The following is a 17,484-nucleotide window of genomic DNA, read 5'->3' as shown; positions in this document are numbered from 1 at the left end:
GCCTAAAACTGGCCAACAAAACATGCCAAGCATGTCGAGCCCAATCGCCCTGAAAACAGTATCCTTCGTTGCCCATCCAAGCCTCACAAAACCCCATTCCCCTGTCCGGTTCCCCAAAAGCGTCACAGTTAATTTGTTGACAGCTTTGTTGGAAAAGCGGGTGGAGAGCCCAGAAGGAAACGGAAACATTGGGCGGTATAATACGGCTGCAGGACACATTGGTGGACAACCAGACAAATGTCGTCCTCCTCGGGGACTACAAGACATGGTCCCATGTAAAGTGTGCAAATGACCAAAGAGAAAAGCTTGAGAAATATCAGGGCTCCAAATTGTAATTAGTGGGGTGGGCGAAAAGCGCTCGATGTTCGACGTTCCATATGGATTTGTGGGGGGCAGATGGACAGGGAGATAGCTCCGATAAGAATTGTTAAAATGCAACCATTTTTACACAAAATTAAAAAGTTATAACGAGTAATCACTATGTTTGGACTTATTAAATAAAGTTGATGACTTCAATCCTAAGTAATGTAAGTTAAATAAATTCAAAATTTGGACACATCTAAACGTATGTTATAAAAATGTTGATGAATACAAACCCAAGTAAGGTTAATTTTCTAATTTTAAATTTAAGGCACACCTGAATCAAATGTTCACTATTTACCCAAATTAAGAAATAAGAGGAAATCTGCCAAAAAGCTCAAAAATAGCAAAGCCACAGTTTTTGCAGATAATGAAAAACACAATGTAGTTTTCTTTCACATTAGTACTTCATTTGATTATCCATTTCCAGGAACGGAAACCCAAGTTAATGAAGAGTATAGATGACCATTATTTATATAAACTTTATTTGGCAAATACATTTTGTACAATTTGAGGCTATGATTTTCGATTGGTGACTGGTTTGAGGAGGTCTACTCAGTTCCCCTTACTGAGATGTCAGATATCAACGTCGCCATCGTCAACTAATTGGGTTTGGACTCCTTCCACGAAAACACAAAATATTGCCGTATCTGTTTGGGAGAATGGGAAAAAGCACGTGGAAGTGAATTGCCAGGAGGTGAAGATACAAAAAAGCGACGTAAAAAAAGATTAAATTTCCTCGTTACGACTTTCATCTGAGCTGAAAATAAGAAACCGAAAATTGCGAGAAAAATGAAAATAAATATTGAATTATTGATATACAATATCCCAAACGAGTATTGGGTGCCAGCACACGAAGTGACAAAGTTCCTTCTTTTGGCTGGATGCTTGTAAATTAAAATGACAAAAACATACCTACAAAAATGGGTTCATTTTTAGATTCAGCTGACAAACAAAGGTTTTGGTGTTTTAAAAATGGGAGTCTTTTAACTTTAAGTGCTTTGTGCTCAGTTGACTTCTTATTTGAGAAAAAGGAATTCCCCAAGTTTTTAACGATGTCTTATTATTAGGTAAACGAAAATTTTCCATAGTAGAGTATACCTTTAAAACAGTTCTTAGTCTATTGAAATTCCAGGGAATTCGTTGTCTGAAGAGTACAGTACAGTTTACTTTTTTAACTCGACTTATTGCCAGCGCAAATATTTGTTTATTTATTCATTTTTTTGGGTAGAGCACAGGTATTCCACCGTTTCTTGTCCTCAGAAAAAGGCTCAGCATGAGCCCTAGCTTATTTATTTTTATGATGAGTGCGCTTCTCGACGTTCCTGCTTTTTTTTAGGCGCTCAACAATATTTTGCATGTTTGGATACAAAATATCATATTTGCAGAGATTGTTTCATTAAAAAAGCAGGTGCTGCGCTGCTGCTGTGCACATATTTCATCTGCCCATCCTCCATCGCAGATGACTGCGTATCCCTGTAGTACGTGTTTAGCTTTAGCACCTCCTCGTTCCCAAAACGCCTACACATGCGTGAGCCATAAAATGGTCATATTACCAAAATAGCAGTAAGTGCTACGCCACGGAAATTGGTTTCACCACGCACCAGAAATTGGTCGCCAGTATGGATATGTATATGATAGGGTAGTCAGGAGGGAAACGATTCCTAGTTTTGTATGCTGAACAGGTGGACTTCTCTGGTGAGCTCGTAGCTCGTAAAAGCTTCGCCGATTCCTGTTGTATATTGCCTCAGCCCAATGCATTGGAAACGCATAAAGCCTAAAAGTTTGCCCGCATTTAAGTCATAAAAAGTCTGAAGGAAATATATTGGGTTCCGAGGGTATTGCCAAAGAGTTAGTGGACTTAAGCAGAGCACTATTAAGACAAATCCATTTCAAAGGCTACTTCGAATTAAGCCTATCAATAATCAGGTAAGTAATCTTAAGTACTGAGTACTACGTATTCCAAAAAGCTCATTGTGTATCTGCGTTTTGTGAACCCTAAGCGTAGAGACTTGTATTGAAAACCCATTCATAGTAGCTGGAAGTGACTGCCGCATTGGTACGTTCAAATTCCATAAGGACAGCCATCTTTGTAAGTTAAAACCTTTCCGGTTTCCTGGCACTTACTTTTCCTTTTACCTGAGATGTCAACAGCTACCCACCTGCCTGGCCAACTTAAAGCACTCACTGCTTACTAACCCAGAGGAAACACAATGTTAGTCAATTATTGCGTTGACAGTAAGCACATAAAAATACAAATAGATGACACCCAACGACAAGGAAGCGTAGAAAAGGTAGCAAAAAATAAAGGAAGGACTTGTAATGGGTTTGAGGCATTTGAAGCCAGTGGAACTAGGACACACTGGCAGACTGGCAGCGATTTGTCGGTACCTTTTCTCTAATCTATATTTCGTTGTTCACTTGCTGCTCGCTTCTCTGCGCCTATGGAAGGACATGAAACGGAGGACAAAGGACGCACGCCTTTATCGGAGATTAAGTGCGATGACATCGTTATACTCATAGACGCAGTCATGGTCCCAGTCTTCGTTAGTTATATTGTGTTGAAATGTGCTTACAGGACATTAATTTCTTGCACCTGACATTAAGATAATTGTTGCCTTTTGTTTAGTGATGGCTGGGCGAGATAATCAAGTCGTAATTTGGCAATGTGTTGCTGCGCCTCTTGATAACTTCGCACAATGTGTCCTGCACGACTTGCTGGTTAGCCGGACAGTTGGACAGTTGAAAGGGACGAATCAATCAGATCTACGCTTGCTACGAGGACTTAAAGCTAGGAGTAAACCAATGTTGTTGTTTGAACCAATAGTTCAACTGTTTGACTGAATATTATCTTTTCTTTCCTCATTGAAAATATTTTCGTTTAGAACCCAGAGTTTTCCGTCCTGGGTTATTCTCGTTTACGAGTGCGGAGTATAACAATTTATTATTCACACAAAGAAGAAGTCCTCACAAATTAATAAAAAAAAGAACAGAACGCTTATTACATTCGCCAATGTAATACGACAGAAATCATCTTTTAATGGGATGGAATTTGAGAGGAGGTTGTCAATCGCTTTGAACTTTGAGGGGTCGCAAACTCACAGACAGCCACACCCACACGACCTGAAGTGAAAGCAATTTGATGTAATTTAATAAGAAAATAATAGGAAGCAATGACTTAAAAAGGCTGAAACAAAAGCACGAGGAAGAGTGTGAGGGTTGCGTGTGTGCTGTCATAAAATGAAATCATAAATTATGTGGCTCGCTCTTGAGCCGCCAATTCAGTTGGACGAGTGCGATTTAATTTTTTGGCTGTTTGTTGATATCTTATATATGTATATCTAATATATATATCTATACACTTTTGTATTTTTTAGGTTGGTAAGTCAACGCGGGAGCGACAAATGGCTAAAAGCCGCCTACGCGCTTTCGCTGGGTTTGCTTAGTAATTGCTTATGAAAAATGCATAGGGCCTCCACTCAGTCGTCATTTTTTTTTTCTCAGTTGGCAGAAGTCACGCACCCTTTTCAGCCGGAAATCTTGGGGCCCCTTGAATGCGGTTCAGTTTTTCGTTCTTTTTTTTACATCCATAGATACATATTGGGGAGTTGGACCGGCCTAGCATGACATAGCCACTTAGCGGCTACATTAATGGCAGTGCCAAATGACTCTATCTCCCACTGAGAGTGTGTGGGTGTGTATTAGCCGTAACTGAGCGTGTAACGATAAATAAACTACCGCCAACATTTTGCAGACGAAATGCTTTAGGCATAAAAATGTAGCCGTCGTTTCTGCGTATGAAGATGTTACGTTATCCTGTATCCTGGGCCCCCTGTATGTATGCTGCCCCTCCGCCGAGTGCATCATGAATATTTAATGCTGACATATACAAAGTATGGCACATATATACGAAAACTTGTAACTGTACATCAACAGCACATCTGAAGGACGGAAAAGCCCAGGCGAATGACAAGAAAAATTACAAACGTAACCAGAAAGTTTCTCCTTTTACCGAGGGCTTAATTTTCCTTTCTGTTTTTTGGCAGTACGAGTGCGGAATTTTCCAAAGGTTATCAGTAGGAATGTTTTGGTTTCTACTTTGGTAAAAGCAGCTGGGTCAAAATTTTTATATTTTATATTTTATTTATATTTTTTGCTGCTTAGAATTTTGTTTTATAATTACACATTTTACCATATAATACTCAAATTTCTACTATTCAAAAACTTTATAGTTTCAGAAGTGTAATTGTATATGGCAGAATAAACAAAATTATTTAATACAAAACTAGATTCATCATTAAATATAATCATAAATTCCCATGGCAGTTTACTAGAAATACGATAGTCCATCCAGCAAACCCACAATTATAAGCCCCCAAATCATCAAACATAATTATGAGAGTCGTTTCGTTTCGATCCGGTTGAACGTGGAACTTCCAAAACTCCAACTAACACAAGGAAATTTATACATAATACGTATACTAAGACAACAGAACAATTTAACGCTTTAATGATAATGATGTATGAACAAGGGAAGGACAACAAACAGAGGTGAAAGTTGCACGTGTGTTGGCCAAGTTATGAACGAAATTTTCGTCGGCGTCCGCGGGGAATTGCGATGAAGAAGAGGTGAACCATCGCTTAACAAGCTAATGTGCTTTTAATGGTTTCGCTGGTTCCGCTTTTTCTGGCCTCCCGCCTGATTATGCCATTTGGGTGGATGGGGAACGGGGAAGGGAGTTGCCAAGAAATACAAGTAAAATATACAAATAATTAAAATTAATTATCTTGCAATTAGTTTACGATTTACTCATTAAGCTAAAGGTTGAAACGTGGCGGACGGTGCCCGGAAAAGTATGCTACGCCTTTGTTTGCCTTGCTTACTCTCTCTCTCACTCTCTCCCTCTCGTACACACACACCCACACGCACACACTCATAAACACTCTGGCAGGATACAATGGATGTATGAAGGATAATGGCTATGACAATATAATTATGAAATTAGTGCTCTAACATTTCAATTGAGTTGTTTATTTGATTTATGTGCAATTGCACAAGCAAATGGAATATGACGCCCACTTAGCATGCGCCCAAACACACACACACACACAAACAAACACACACACGCAGCCGCACATACACAGAAACACACGACTGATGACATTTATTGCGCATACGACATGTTGACTCTGACATTTATACTCAGCAGGAGCTGGCCTGCCTTTTATTGACATTTAACACACTCCCCATCATCCAAACTCGCTTTTCTTTTTGCGCTCATGATTTACGAGTCAACTCTTGAATTAACCGATAGGTTAAAAGCACTAAATTGCTCAATCCCCACCCTGCCCGGTTTGTAATTTAAACGTGTTCCCGACCCCACAAGCCGTGGTTCTGGTTGGCCCTGCCCTGCTTAGTAAAGTACTTAACCGTCTGCTTATTATTAAAAGGCAAAGCTTAAGTGGCAAAGTCAAGCTAATTGAATTAGCCTGGCCAAAACCCCGTTGCCCGTGGTGCGTAAAAAAGGCATCAGCAGCCAAACCCAACAGCAATAACAACGTCGTTGAAAAGGCAACAAGAAACGCTAATGTTGATAAAGTGCCGCGAACTCAAAAAGATTTTACAATATTTTTGACAAAAAACAGAAAACGTCGACAGGAGACGACGCGAGAGTGTCTGGCTTATGTGGACTCCAAAATGTCCTTACCTAAGTGGAAAAGCATTTTTCCATCGAAAAAAAGAATTAAATTTTAGAATTCTGTTTGATTAGTTTTCAAGTACTAAGCTAATATACTGTATAAATAAAAGATGGTGTAAAATTATAATAGAAACTTCAATAAATAACTTTAAAGTGTATATTTGCTTTTCCTAATAAAAAAAAATTGAGAAGTGTAAAATACTCATCATCGTGGTCAATCTCAGTCTAACCTCTGTCAGTCGGGACGCCTTGGAGCGATACTCACGTAGCACCTTGTGCCAATAGCATTAAAAAGGGTTTTTAGCGCATTGGAGTTCTGGCCCAACTCGGCTATCGGTTTACGCGCTATGCTTCGTTAAGTGCATTTTGAATATTTAATGTTGAACGCGCTTGCCAAGATGAAAGGGGCTAGTTGGGAAAAGGGACTCCACGAAGTCTCCGTCTCGGTCTCCAGCTTCTGGACTCCCTGTTGCCGGCGAGTTGCCGGCGAGACCCTGATTAATTCGCTTTATTAAAAAACCATACGCCGAGAAATGCGTAATACTTTTTAGCACTTGGCCGGGACGCGCAGCTGCTCCTCTCGGCAGTAACAACAAACAAGGCAAAATAATCAACACAAATTACACGTCGAGCATAAATATTCCCTCACAATCTGGGGCGAAAAAGGGGTAAGGGATTTACATCGGGGAATGAAGCACTGCTGAGGGTGAAGGATATCTACCCGTGGCCAATTAATTTTTAATTTACGCTAAGCATTGCAATTTTTGAAAATTAAGCAGGGCAGTTTTAGTCAAGTGGCCAGCGAGATTTGCCTAGGTTTGCTGCTTATTCTCTATGAACAATCAGAGGGCATCACGGGAATACTAAGCCCAAGAGACAAACCCTGTTTATAGCGTCTTTGATTTAATTTAAGCACATAGATCATATCATATCATATAGATGGGCTTTGGAATAATATATGGTACCCCGTAAACCGAACCGAACAATCGCTTCAGGAAAAAAACCTGCGCATAAAATAGTCGAGCCCACAGGCTGCACTTGTACTACACATTTTCCTTAAGCTTGCGGTTTCTTTTTCATGATTTGCAAAAGTGCCAACAGCAGTGTAAAGGATTTTAGACCAAGCCAAGGGATTAATAAAAGGATTACGCAGCGGAAAATGCCAGCTGTGATGCTTCGAGAGTTGGCAATGCTAATGCGGATGCGGATGAAGAGGAGGAAGTTGAGGAAGTTGAGGGTGTGCGGAGATCGTCCTGCTGCTGCTGATGGAAATTTGTAGCAACACTCGGCTAGGATAACGATATGTGGGGTGTGGGTGAGGTGGAGAGTGTGGGTTGGAGTGGAAGTGGACGAAGTGTGTAGAGTCCTCGCTATCTTTACGTGTGGGAGGCACTTGCAGCAGGCTAATTGCGATTCGGTTCGCCTTGGCTGCACCAGCATCAATGGGCCTTCGCCTGCTTTTACCACAAGCTGCAGTTTTTCGGTGGCCGGCTTGGCGTCTGCGGGTTTTGTATGAAATGGTATGTCTGCCTCGAATATATGGCCGGTCATATATTTAAAATAATCCATTCGATATCTGTTTTAATACTTCAAATTTATAGCACTTGCCCGAACGAAGCAACAGCAGCAGGAGCAGCGCCATCAGCTACCAGCTACAAAGCAACAAACAACTCTCTGTGTCATTTTGAAGGGCTTTTAGCTTGGTATTTTATTGCTTAAAGGATGCGTCTGACCATCAAAATGCGAGGGATGGTATCAAAAAAACAAACTCAAAACTTAACGGGTTTGTTGTGCAACTGCTTGGTTTGGTGCGTTTTGAAACATTTTTGAGAGCAATTCAAGAGGTTCAAGAGTGCTTTACCCACAAGTATTTTAAGCAAGTGTTGTTTGTCAATGCAATTTTAATTTAGGTAGAAAATAGGCATTTAAGTAGAACAGTCTTCGATCCACCCTCGCTCCACATTCGTACATATGTCATTTGTTATTTTTATGCCCATTTTAATAATGACATTTGTCTCGGTTTTCGCTACGGTTGCCTTCTTATGTTCGCTCTCCATTTTTTTATGGATAATGCTCGAGCGCTGATTTGCTTACAATTGACATAAACGACCATCGCTTGAGTTATGTCATAACTCAGTCGGGTTTACCGCACTCCCTCACATCCAGAATAAACCATATACCATATAGCAAATGGCATATGGCAGCGCAGATAAGCCGCACTCAATCAGCATAAAAGTGTGCTGTGGAAAATCATCGGGGAGACAGGAGCATCGAGAAGCGGAGGGGTGGAGGAGGGGAAGAGCTCGAGCCGCCGTTAATCAAGGAGGCAACATCTGGGGGATATAGAACAAAGTCAGAGAAAATCTAAATTGGGACTCTCCCAACACGCACGCATTTAATTAAAGTAAAAGCTTTGCCTTTCTACTCATTTTCCCTGGGCTGCTTATTTTTCAGTTAGTGCGAAATGCAAATGCGAAAAAAAAAATTGCAAAAAATGTGACCGTCAAGGGATGCAATGTCTGTCTGATTCTTCAGTTTCTGTTGCACCGGGTAATAACGTGCAATTTATATGCGTGCCACTAGGTTCTTTCTATTCCTCTGAAGCCTCTGCGAAGTGAGGCACTCGAAGGATTTCCAAAAGGGGAATGTGCACATTTAACTCATTCACTAAACTCGCAGCTGAGTGAGTATAAAACCATTTTAATACAATTTGGCAGCAGCAAAGGGGAAATTCGGTCCATTCATTCGGTACGGTGTGCTTTATGGCAAAAATAAATACTTAGCGGTGGAAAACTAAGGATGTATAACAGATGTTCATTCATTTTCACATCTCAACTCATACGTGTATACAACATGGATTTATGGAATTTTTGCTTTACCTTTTATGGCAGAAATAAATACTTAGGGGTGGAAAACTAAGGATGTATAACAGATGTTCATTCATTTTCACTTCTCAATTCTTACATGTATACAACATGAATTTATGGTATTTCTGCGTTAGCTTATAGTTCAAAAATCACTAATATATAACGTAAAACAACTAAGTGTTATATATAATTATATCTATAATCTTTGCTGTATTAATAAAAGTTTATGGTTTATTTATAAAATTTTAAAAACACTTTGGTGAACTTAATAGGTGCTTTACAATTACAACAAAATTTTGACCCTACATAAGTATAACAATTTATGGCTTATTTATAGAAATTTTGAAAAATCTATGGTGAATAAATAAATAAGTGCTTTTCAACAACAATCTACAATTTGGTGACAAGCTCTTTCTTAAAGTCTGTTTTGAAAACTCTACACATAGATCTAAAAGCTTTTTATGAAACTTTAGTACTGAAAGGAAATTGCAAGCTTTTATAGTACCGTTAAAACATATAATGTTAAAGGATACATAATATAACATCGCAAAATAATATGTTACGTGTCTCATTGGAAATGTACAAGTAAGCTAAAAAAAATGGGATTTGAGTCCTTACAGTAGATTGTTCTAGAATTTAACAAATATTTATTAATCTACGAGTACTGCGTGTGGTTGAAGCAAATTGAATTACCAGAAATTAAATTATTACCTCACCAGAAACTCAGGTTGATCAAACTGCTGCAATGCATTTAACAAATGCAAACAGCCTCATAATTTTGAAGTGAACCATTTTTCCACCTGCACAAGCCTATGACACAAAGTTGGACAAAGCTTATCAATGAGTGAATGAAGGTCCTTAGCTTGCGTATGCGAAGTGGATTATACTTCAGCGCTTTGCGTAGGCGCTACTCAAGAAGCCAAATAAGCCAGCCAAGGCGCAGCACATAGATACAAAATAAAATTGATAAACGGCCAAGATAAAAAGCTAGTTGGCCGCGTTTGAGAGAGTTATTTCCATTTTATGAGTGTTGATATGGGGAAAGTCAACTTTTATTGGATCGCCAACTGAGCAGTTGACAAGAATAAAAAACACTCGATTTAAATAAAATGATTTATGTAGATGTGAGAATGACATATGATCTTTAGGGTCTTAGTAAATATTACGTTTAATCAGCGAAATCAAAAAATTTTTAAAATATATTTTATTCCATATATAAATTCCAAAAAACCCATTGCCTGATAAGATAATTAGATAAGTGCTGAATTTTTATTTTAAAATGTATGATAATAGATAAGTAGGGTTTCGGTACGAATCGCTAACAAAGTTATCATTTATCCTCCATTTTCTGTAGAAAATTAGAATATCAGTATCTTGTTTTGCAAAGCAGGAGAAATTCAAAAATATAGATGAGCCATAACAAGTGAAAGTGTACATCTTCCTTAATTTCGCCAATTAATCTGCATTCAATGAAAATGTGTAGAACAGAATTTCAGAAAGCGATAGCTTTGAAGAGAAGAGAACTAATTTTAAACAAAACCAAACTGGCCCTTCTGATCCTGATCTTGGCTTCAGATAAGTTTAAAATTGGCAATTTATTTGTAGGGCTGCGAACCGTATGGGAAACCACTGAAATCAATTGGCATCCACCCCCGCGAAACGAGGATTTAAGGATGCCTACCCTGGTCAATGGAGCTGCAGCAACCCCGAAACGGAAAACTGCTAACTTTTCCAAGGGGAATGCATCCCGGCTTCAGCCAGCCAGTTTCCACACTGGGGTGTATCGGGTGTCGTGTGTATTCAGCTAAAACATCTAATTAAGATTCCGCCTTCGCCAAATAGAAAAGAAAAGTCATTTGAGCGAGAGGAAATGAGCGTTTTCAGAGTCCGGCCGAGGAAAGTAGAAAATGAAATAGCGAACCTATTGATAACCGGAAAACTGGAGAATCTTGCTCCGCTTTTCCGCAGGGCAAAACAATTTCAATAAGGAAATTCTTACTTTGACAAGCCGTTTGGCCCATAATTGCCAACTAATGGGGCTGCCGGGCGAGTTTTTAATTTCGACCCGCCTCAAATGAGTTTGGCTCTGGGTAGAAAGAGACACTTTAAGAACTTGTCACAGATACTCTTAAATGGCGACAGTAGCAACAGCCTGGCAAAGTTCTTTCGGCAATTAACTTGCCGCATATTAAATGATAAAAAGAAGGCAGTCGCACAAAAAACAAAGTGCGAGTTGGAATCTTCCTGGGGTGGCAAATACAAGGAGCCCAAACTCGGGACAAGAAGGACAATGAAGTTGGAGGCACAAAGACAAAGCAAAGGCCACAGGCGGCGTTCAGAGGTTGCAGTTGCAATTTGGGTCAAGCCAACAAGATAATGCGGTTCGCGGCTTCTATCCACTTTTTTCTGCCGCCCAAAGTTTTGTTTGCATCTTCCACTTCGCAAGGAGCCCGCGTTTTAATTCCAACTTTTGGTCAGAATTTTCGGTAGTGAATTTAACATGAGTTTTAGTTTAACAAACTTTAACTTGATTCTCAAGAATAAAGCATTAGCAATGATGTTTTGAGTTTTAATTTTGTTTTCCAATAAACTTTTACAAGTCGAGCTTATGTAAAAAAGGTTTTAATGAGCTACAAGTACGTTTAATACTATAGCTTAGACAATAATTTAACTCTTTCAATCATTATGACTTAGAACCAGATAATACAATTTTACCAATTTGAAAGGACTTTTGAAAATTTGATTTATGTATTATAGTAAAGTCAATGCTCTTTGGAAGATATTTTTTATTGGATTTTATAGACAAAACTGATAAATTTTTGGGGGCGAGCATCAAAATAGGATTAAGTTGGAAAACGAAAGATTGTGCCTAACCGTTTTTTAAAATGACCCCTTTTAAGTATTATCTTAAAGTATATAGCTTGGACAATGTTAGGAACTCGGTTCCTTATCTTTTTAGACCCCGATCCTGGCATTCTGATTTACACAATCACAACCCATTTGATTTGGTAGATCGCCGAATAAAGAAATAATCGGCAGGCAAAACCGGACCACTGGACTGATTTTGGAAGGCACATTGCACTGTTGCGTCGGATTACAGGCACTAAGCACATTTTGGTGGCGACTCTGGGACTTTGCCTACGTCTCCGATGGCAAACTTCGAGTCCGCCCACGCGACTGTTTTCATTGGACTGGTTTGGTTTGGCTTGGCTTATGAACAACAATTGCGAGAGGCACAAGATTTCCATGCTGCTGGATGTTCGGTTTTGGGTTTTGGGTTTCGAGCACACATGGTACACATGTTACACATTTTCATCGATTCAGAGCCATGGCTTTAGTATGTGGCGGAGTAATTAATGGCAAAAACTTACAACAGAATCGATTTTTATTCACACGAACACTCGCACACACACACATGCAACTGGCGCGTAGTGTGCGTAAAAAACAAGTGGGAAAACGCCGACAAAAACTCTCAAAAAACAAGGGGCGATTCGAGAACGGTCACTTTGCGGGTACCTAGAAAACCGATAGTACCACTTTGCACCACTAATACGAGCTCTAAACGTAGGAAAACATATATTTTTGGGTAATTTCGCGCAGCCAAAGCGATTTGGTGTTGTTCTTTCGTGTGGTTCGCGAGCGAACTGATTCCGAAAACCCAAAACCAGGGATGAGCTGGAACAGAAACAGCTGTGGAGTCGAGAGCCAGGGCTGCACTGGCACATTTCACTTAAACTTTATTTTAGTAAGGTTGGATAATTGTTTATAAACTTGTTTACTTACACTTTCTATTTTTTATTTGATCTGTGTTAGGTTCTTGTGTCAGCTGCTTCCTTCTCTTTTGTTTTTCTACCCTTCTCCCTACTAATTTCACTAAATATTTAATTGAAATACTATTCTTTCGAAAAGCATTCAGTTTTCGAGCACTCCTTTACACTTCGAAGCCCAGTTAGGTTTTTGTTAAGTGCAACTTATCGGGCGTTTTGGGGCATTTAGTGCACTTTGTTTTTATTAAGTGATAAATCGATTTTTTTGATTTTTTCGCTCACACGTCGGAGTAAAGTGCGCCTCACACTTTTCCCACACTTTGTTTACTGCCCAATTTGGACATTTTTGATTCAGGGAATATTTGATTGGGTTTTTCACACATCCTTAACGTTTCAATTCACTGGTTTTCGGCAAAAGTTTTCTTCAAGAGCAGGACACGAGAAGGCGCACGCTGTCAACTGAACTAAATTCCTTTATACCAGGACGGGATTCAAATGGGGGTGACTTGCCATCGCCTAAGATTCCGACTCCGGACCCCATAGCACATGCGCCAGCCACGGATACGTTTAAATCCACTTTCCCGCACGCTCAGTGCAGTTATTTCAGAACCGTAAACACTTTAGGGCCAATAAAATATGCCCAAAAGAAAACTAATTGCTCATAAGCAAAATATTTAATTTCTCGTAGAAGCTCCCTTTCTAATTACATTATCAGATACGATAAAGTAATAATAAGGCCAGCCTACGCATTTCGTAGTTTTCAAAACAATTAACTATATCTTTAAATTTGAAAACAAAACTTGTGCTTATTCGCCAATAACACTTATGGTTGGGACACTCCGTAACTCGAGTGGATCAGCGATAGTCAATCATGATATGGTTATAAATATTATCTAACGTGGGTATAGCCGCAGATGGGGGATCGGCTTGGGCGACTCTTTCCCCTCCGGGATCAAGCGCTAGTTCAGGCTGAGCATCTTGGGTGGAGGCGGGTTTCGAAGCTAGATTATCTTTGACGGTTGGCCTTGGCTTTTTCCCGAAAGCGAAGCAGCCGCTCTGTTTAGTGGCCACCGGCGACAGGTTGTCCTTGTTTTTGGTGCTACAAACGAAATTGGAAAATCATTAGAAGCTCTCATTAAATTTACTGTTTTAGTCAACCTACAACGCCTTGAGTGCCTCCAGCTTGGGTATATTTCTGTTGTGCGACTTTCCGCCTCCCGCTGCCTCCTGGGCAGCCAGTTCCTCAGGATGCGACTTCTTCTTGTGCGTGCGGCAGTTAGATCCGTTGGCAAAGGTGCGGTCACAAAAGTCGCAGGAGTACGGCTTGAGTCCTGTATGCAGGATTAGGTGATTCTTCAGCGCCTTGGCCCGCTTGAACTCACGACCGCAATAGTCGCACTTATGCTGCATTTGATCCGTGTGGACCAGCCGGTGGCGATTTAAAGTGGTTCGCGAATTTAGCTGCATGCCGCACTCTGGGCAGATGTACTTGTGCGGATCATGCGTCTCTTTGTGGTGTTTTAGACGATTGGCCGACTTAAAGCACTTTTTGCACACCTCGCACTCGAAAGGGGCATAGTCTGTGTGCTTCAGAACGTGCTCCTTGAGGGCGCTCATCGAGTGCACACCCACGCCGCACTGTTCACAAATCACCGGCCTCGGCCGCTCATCCAGGTGCATGTACTGTTCGTGCTGCTGGGCTGATGCACTGGTGGCGAATTTCTTGTCGCAACTAGTGCAGGCATACTGCTTCCGATTGGGCAGGGGCACATGCCATTTCATGTGCCTTTCAAGCTGGTAGTGCCGGCGAAACTTCTTGAGGCAATCAGGGCATTGCAGCTGCTCGGTTGAGGGCTCAGTCTGACCATGATCCTGTCGCAAGTGACGCTTCAGGGTTTTAGACGTGGCGTAGCTTCGCAAACACTCACTGCACTGATGTCTTTTTTCAGAGTCTGCTGCATCCTGTCCAGCTTTTTGTTGACCCGGCAAGGAGTCGCCCAAGCTACCCGCGGAAGATTTATCCTCCTGAATTCCATAGACATCACACAGGTTCATAAGCACGCCATCTTCATCCGCTTCGTAGTCGGCATCCCGCTCATCTGGTTCCTCCTGTTCTTGCTCCTCTGTCGGCAGGATCTGCTCCTGATCTATATTTTCCTGCTTTTCCTCTGGCGTTAGTGGGTTTTCCAGCTCGTAAGTCGACTCCTCTGGCAGAAATTCAAGCTGTTCATCCAACTTCGGCTTTTTATCCACATAGTGAACCTCAGTCAGCGTCTCCTCTTCGACCAATCCAAATTTCGACCTGAGTTCCTGGAGATTTGGGCTATTGTGGCTGGGCGTGCTTTGCAGGATGCAGTAAAGCTTCTGGACGCGGGTAATCCGTTCCGAGAAATTCACCAGCGAGGTGACCAGCGACAGGCACTCACTGCATATCGTCTCCGGCAACTCTTCGCCTCGAGTTATCTTATAGAGCAAGCAAATGAAACTGGTTAGCTTGTGAGTCCAAGGAGCCACGAGGCGCACTCACATTCACCCAAAAGTACTTGCCAATGGCGGTGGCCAGTTCCATAGAGGATGCCTCTCCGGAATCTTCGTTCTTAAGGAACACATTCATGTTGCCTTGCATGTCGTCCTTGGCGCAAAGGCGACACCACTGTCGCCAGTCGCTGCTCGGATTTCTATCGGCATGGGGAGCCGCTTGAGCAGCGTGTTCCTCCTGGTCGGCAGCCATCGCGGAGCTCAGCAATTAGTTATAAATAAATGCCATTGCAGCGTAAACATATTGAACGATGACTGGGTCTGCAACTGGAACTTGTTGAATTGAGTCCGTGAGAACCGGAACCAGCGTTGCAGAAGCTGCCAGATCACCCAGAAGCTCAATTAAACTGAGTTACTTAAAATAAAAGCCGATTACCATCGTGTTTCAAATCGAATTGTAAAATGTATTTGCACTAATTGTATAGATATCAACATAATTTAAATTCGCTTTAGGAATAGCCTAATAGGCCAAATTACAAGGTTTTGCGGCAATCTGGCATCTCTCCGCTTGAAGCAAAACAGCTGACTAGTTTCATTTTGTTTGTGAATTGTGAAATTAACGGGACTCTGCGCTTGTTAATTTTTAAAAATGCTTGAGGCGCGATTAAGTCAGACTTTGTTGCTGAAGAAGATCATCGATGCGCTGAAGGAAATCATCGCCCAGGGAACATTGGACTGCAGTGACTCTGGCCTGCAGGTGATGAGAAGAAACCACAATGGTTCAGTATTTCTTGAACGGAATCGTGTTAAAGGTTCCAAAGGTTTTAACTTTCCAGTAAACAAAAAATAATTCTTCGAACCTTCTTATTAAAATAACAATATTTTAACTACATACATATGTATAATTCAGGTTGGCGGTCGTTATGGGAAGTGATTAAAAATGTAGAGAATAACTATGTATGTGTTTTGAAAAGGAAGTATGACGTATAAGGATTGCAGCTTTTGTGGGGCAGCTTGTAAGGTGTCTTAAGGCGTAAACTAACCACGTAACTCTAATTTCCAGCTCCAATCAATGGACAACTCCCACGTTTCGCTGGTGTCCCTAAGCCTCCAATCGGATTGTTTTGAAAAGTTCCGCTGCGATCGCAATGTCTCCCTGGGCTTGGATCTGAAATCCCTGGGCAAGGTACTTAAGTGCGCCAATAGCGACGATGCGGTCACCATAAAGGCCGTTGACAAACCGGACAAGATTACGCTCAGCTTCGAGTCCGATGGCAAAGAACGCACGGCGGACTACGAACTAAGGCTCTTGAATCTTGACGAGGACCACCTGGGGATTCCGGAAACGGACTACTCCTGCGTCATACAGTTGCCGTCGACGGAGTTCGCCCGCATTTGCCGCGACATGAGCATGTTCGACGAGTCCCTGACGATCGCCTGCTCCAAACAGGCCATCAAGTTCTCGGCCAATGGAGATCTGGGCTCGGCCAACATCCAGCTAAGTGAGGGCACCAAAATGGATGTGAGCATTGAGGTGCAGGAACCCCTGACCCAGTCCTTCGCCGGTCGCTACCTGAACACCTTCACAAAGGCCACTCCTCTCGCGGATCGAGTCAAGATCTGCCTGTCCGCCGAGGTGCCTCTCCTGGTGGAGTATCCCATTGAGGATTACGGCTTCATTCGATACTATCTCGCACCCAAAGTGGATGACCCCGATTCCTAGCTACACAGACTATCCACCGCATCTAAGAACATAACGATTCATTTTTTTACACTATTATAGGTCAAAAAATACTATAACTTATAATATAATATAATATAATATAATATAATATTATATAATATTAAAAGCTATTAAAACTAAAAGACACATTTTATAAATCAGAGAAATTTTATAAATTTTGTTCGATTATGCATCTTAATAATACTTAAAGTAGCTTTTACATACTATTACTCATTTAAGTTTTTAGGCTCGGATTAAAAAAAAAAAAATGTATTTTTCAGTTTTTGATGTTTGATACAAGCACAATTGGAGAATAGCTTATCATTAAAAATAAAATTGTTTTACGCCATCCATCCAACTCAATAATGCTAAATAATCATTTAAAAACGGGAAAAAAAAGAAACAAAAAAAATATTGTATTTAAAACCGACCTGCGTTGCCGGACCGTTCAGTGCCAGTGTAATTGGGTAATTGGGCGCAGCAATGGTCACCCTAAAACCGTGAATATCTTTGCGAATCGCTGACAACCCTGCCCAGGCGCAAATGCAGAGCTAAACAAAAACCGAAAAACTTAAAAACCGGCCCAAAAA

General features: G+C 41.0%; 3 protein-coding genes across 14 annotated transcripts in view; 1 reads left to right on the top strand and 2 right to left on the bottom strand.

Moving 5' to 3' along the window:
* The window catches only part of LOC6529747 (tyrosine-protein phosphatase Lar), a 111,701-nt gene extending 98,544 nt beyond the window's left edge, over positions 1-13,157 (bottom strand). For 7 of the 11 annotated variants that reach the window (XM_039373364.1, XM_039373365.1, XM_039373360.1 and 4 more), the window contains exon 1: positions 12,710-13,157. The gene's annotated coding sequence lies outside the window, so the exon portion shown is untranslated. Of the gene's footprint in view, positions 1-12,297; positions 12,566-12,709 lie in introns of those variants that run through there. The other 4 variants (XM_039373369.2, XM_039373368.2, XM_039373370.1 and 1 more) reach the window with 3 other exon arrangements.
* A 195-nt stretch (positions 13,158-13,352) lies between these two features.
* On the bottom strand, positions 13,353-15,512 carry LOC6529746 (zinc finger protein weckle). The gene is made up of 3 exons (XM_002090700.4): positions 15,221-15,512; positions 13,856-15,156; positions 13,353-13,792 (listed from the first exon to the last, which is right to left on the bottom strand). Exons 1-3 carry the CDS (start codon positions 15,422-15,424, stop codon positions 13,549-13,551), a joined length of 1,749 nt encoding a protein of 582 aa, XP_002090736.1. The 5' UTR covers positions 15,425-15,512; the 3' UTR covers positions 13,353-13,548.
* A 236-nt stretch (positions 15,513-15,748) lies between these two features.
* On the top strand, positions 15,749-17,464 carry LOC6529745 (proliferating cell nuclear antigen 2). Of its 2 annotated transcripts, none has more exons than XM_002090699.4 (2): positions 15,749-15,928; positions 16,235-17,464. In XM_002090699.4, the coding sequence occupies exons 1-2, from the start codon at positions 15,821-15,823 to the stop codon at positions 16,892-16,894; spliced, it is 768 nt and encodes a 255-aa protein (XP_002090735.1). In that variant the 5' UTR covers positions 15,749-15,820; the 3' UTR covers positions 16,895-17,464. The 2 variants fall into 2 exon arrangements, with proteins under 2 accessions (XP_002090735.1, XP_039229307.1); XM_039373373.2 differs by lacking the exon at positions 15,749-15,928 and adding an exon at positions 16,054-16,128.
* The last annotated feature ends 20 nt before the right edge of the window (positions 17,465-17,484 follow it).

This window comes from Drosophila yakuba, chromosome 2R (genome assembly GCF_016746365.2).
Source record: "Drosophila yakuba strain Tai18E2 chromosome 2R, Prin_Dyak_Tai18E2_2.1, whole genome shotgun sequence".
NCBI lineage: Eukaryota > Metazoa > Arthropoda > Insecta > Diptera > Drosophilidae > Drosophila > Drosophila yakuba.
Note: the sequence above shows the minus strand (reverse complement) of the source record. Positions and strands in the feature narration are given on the sequence as shown.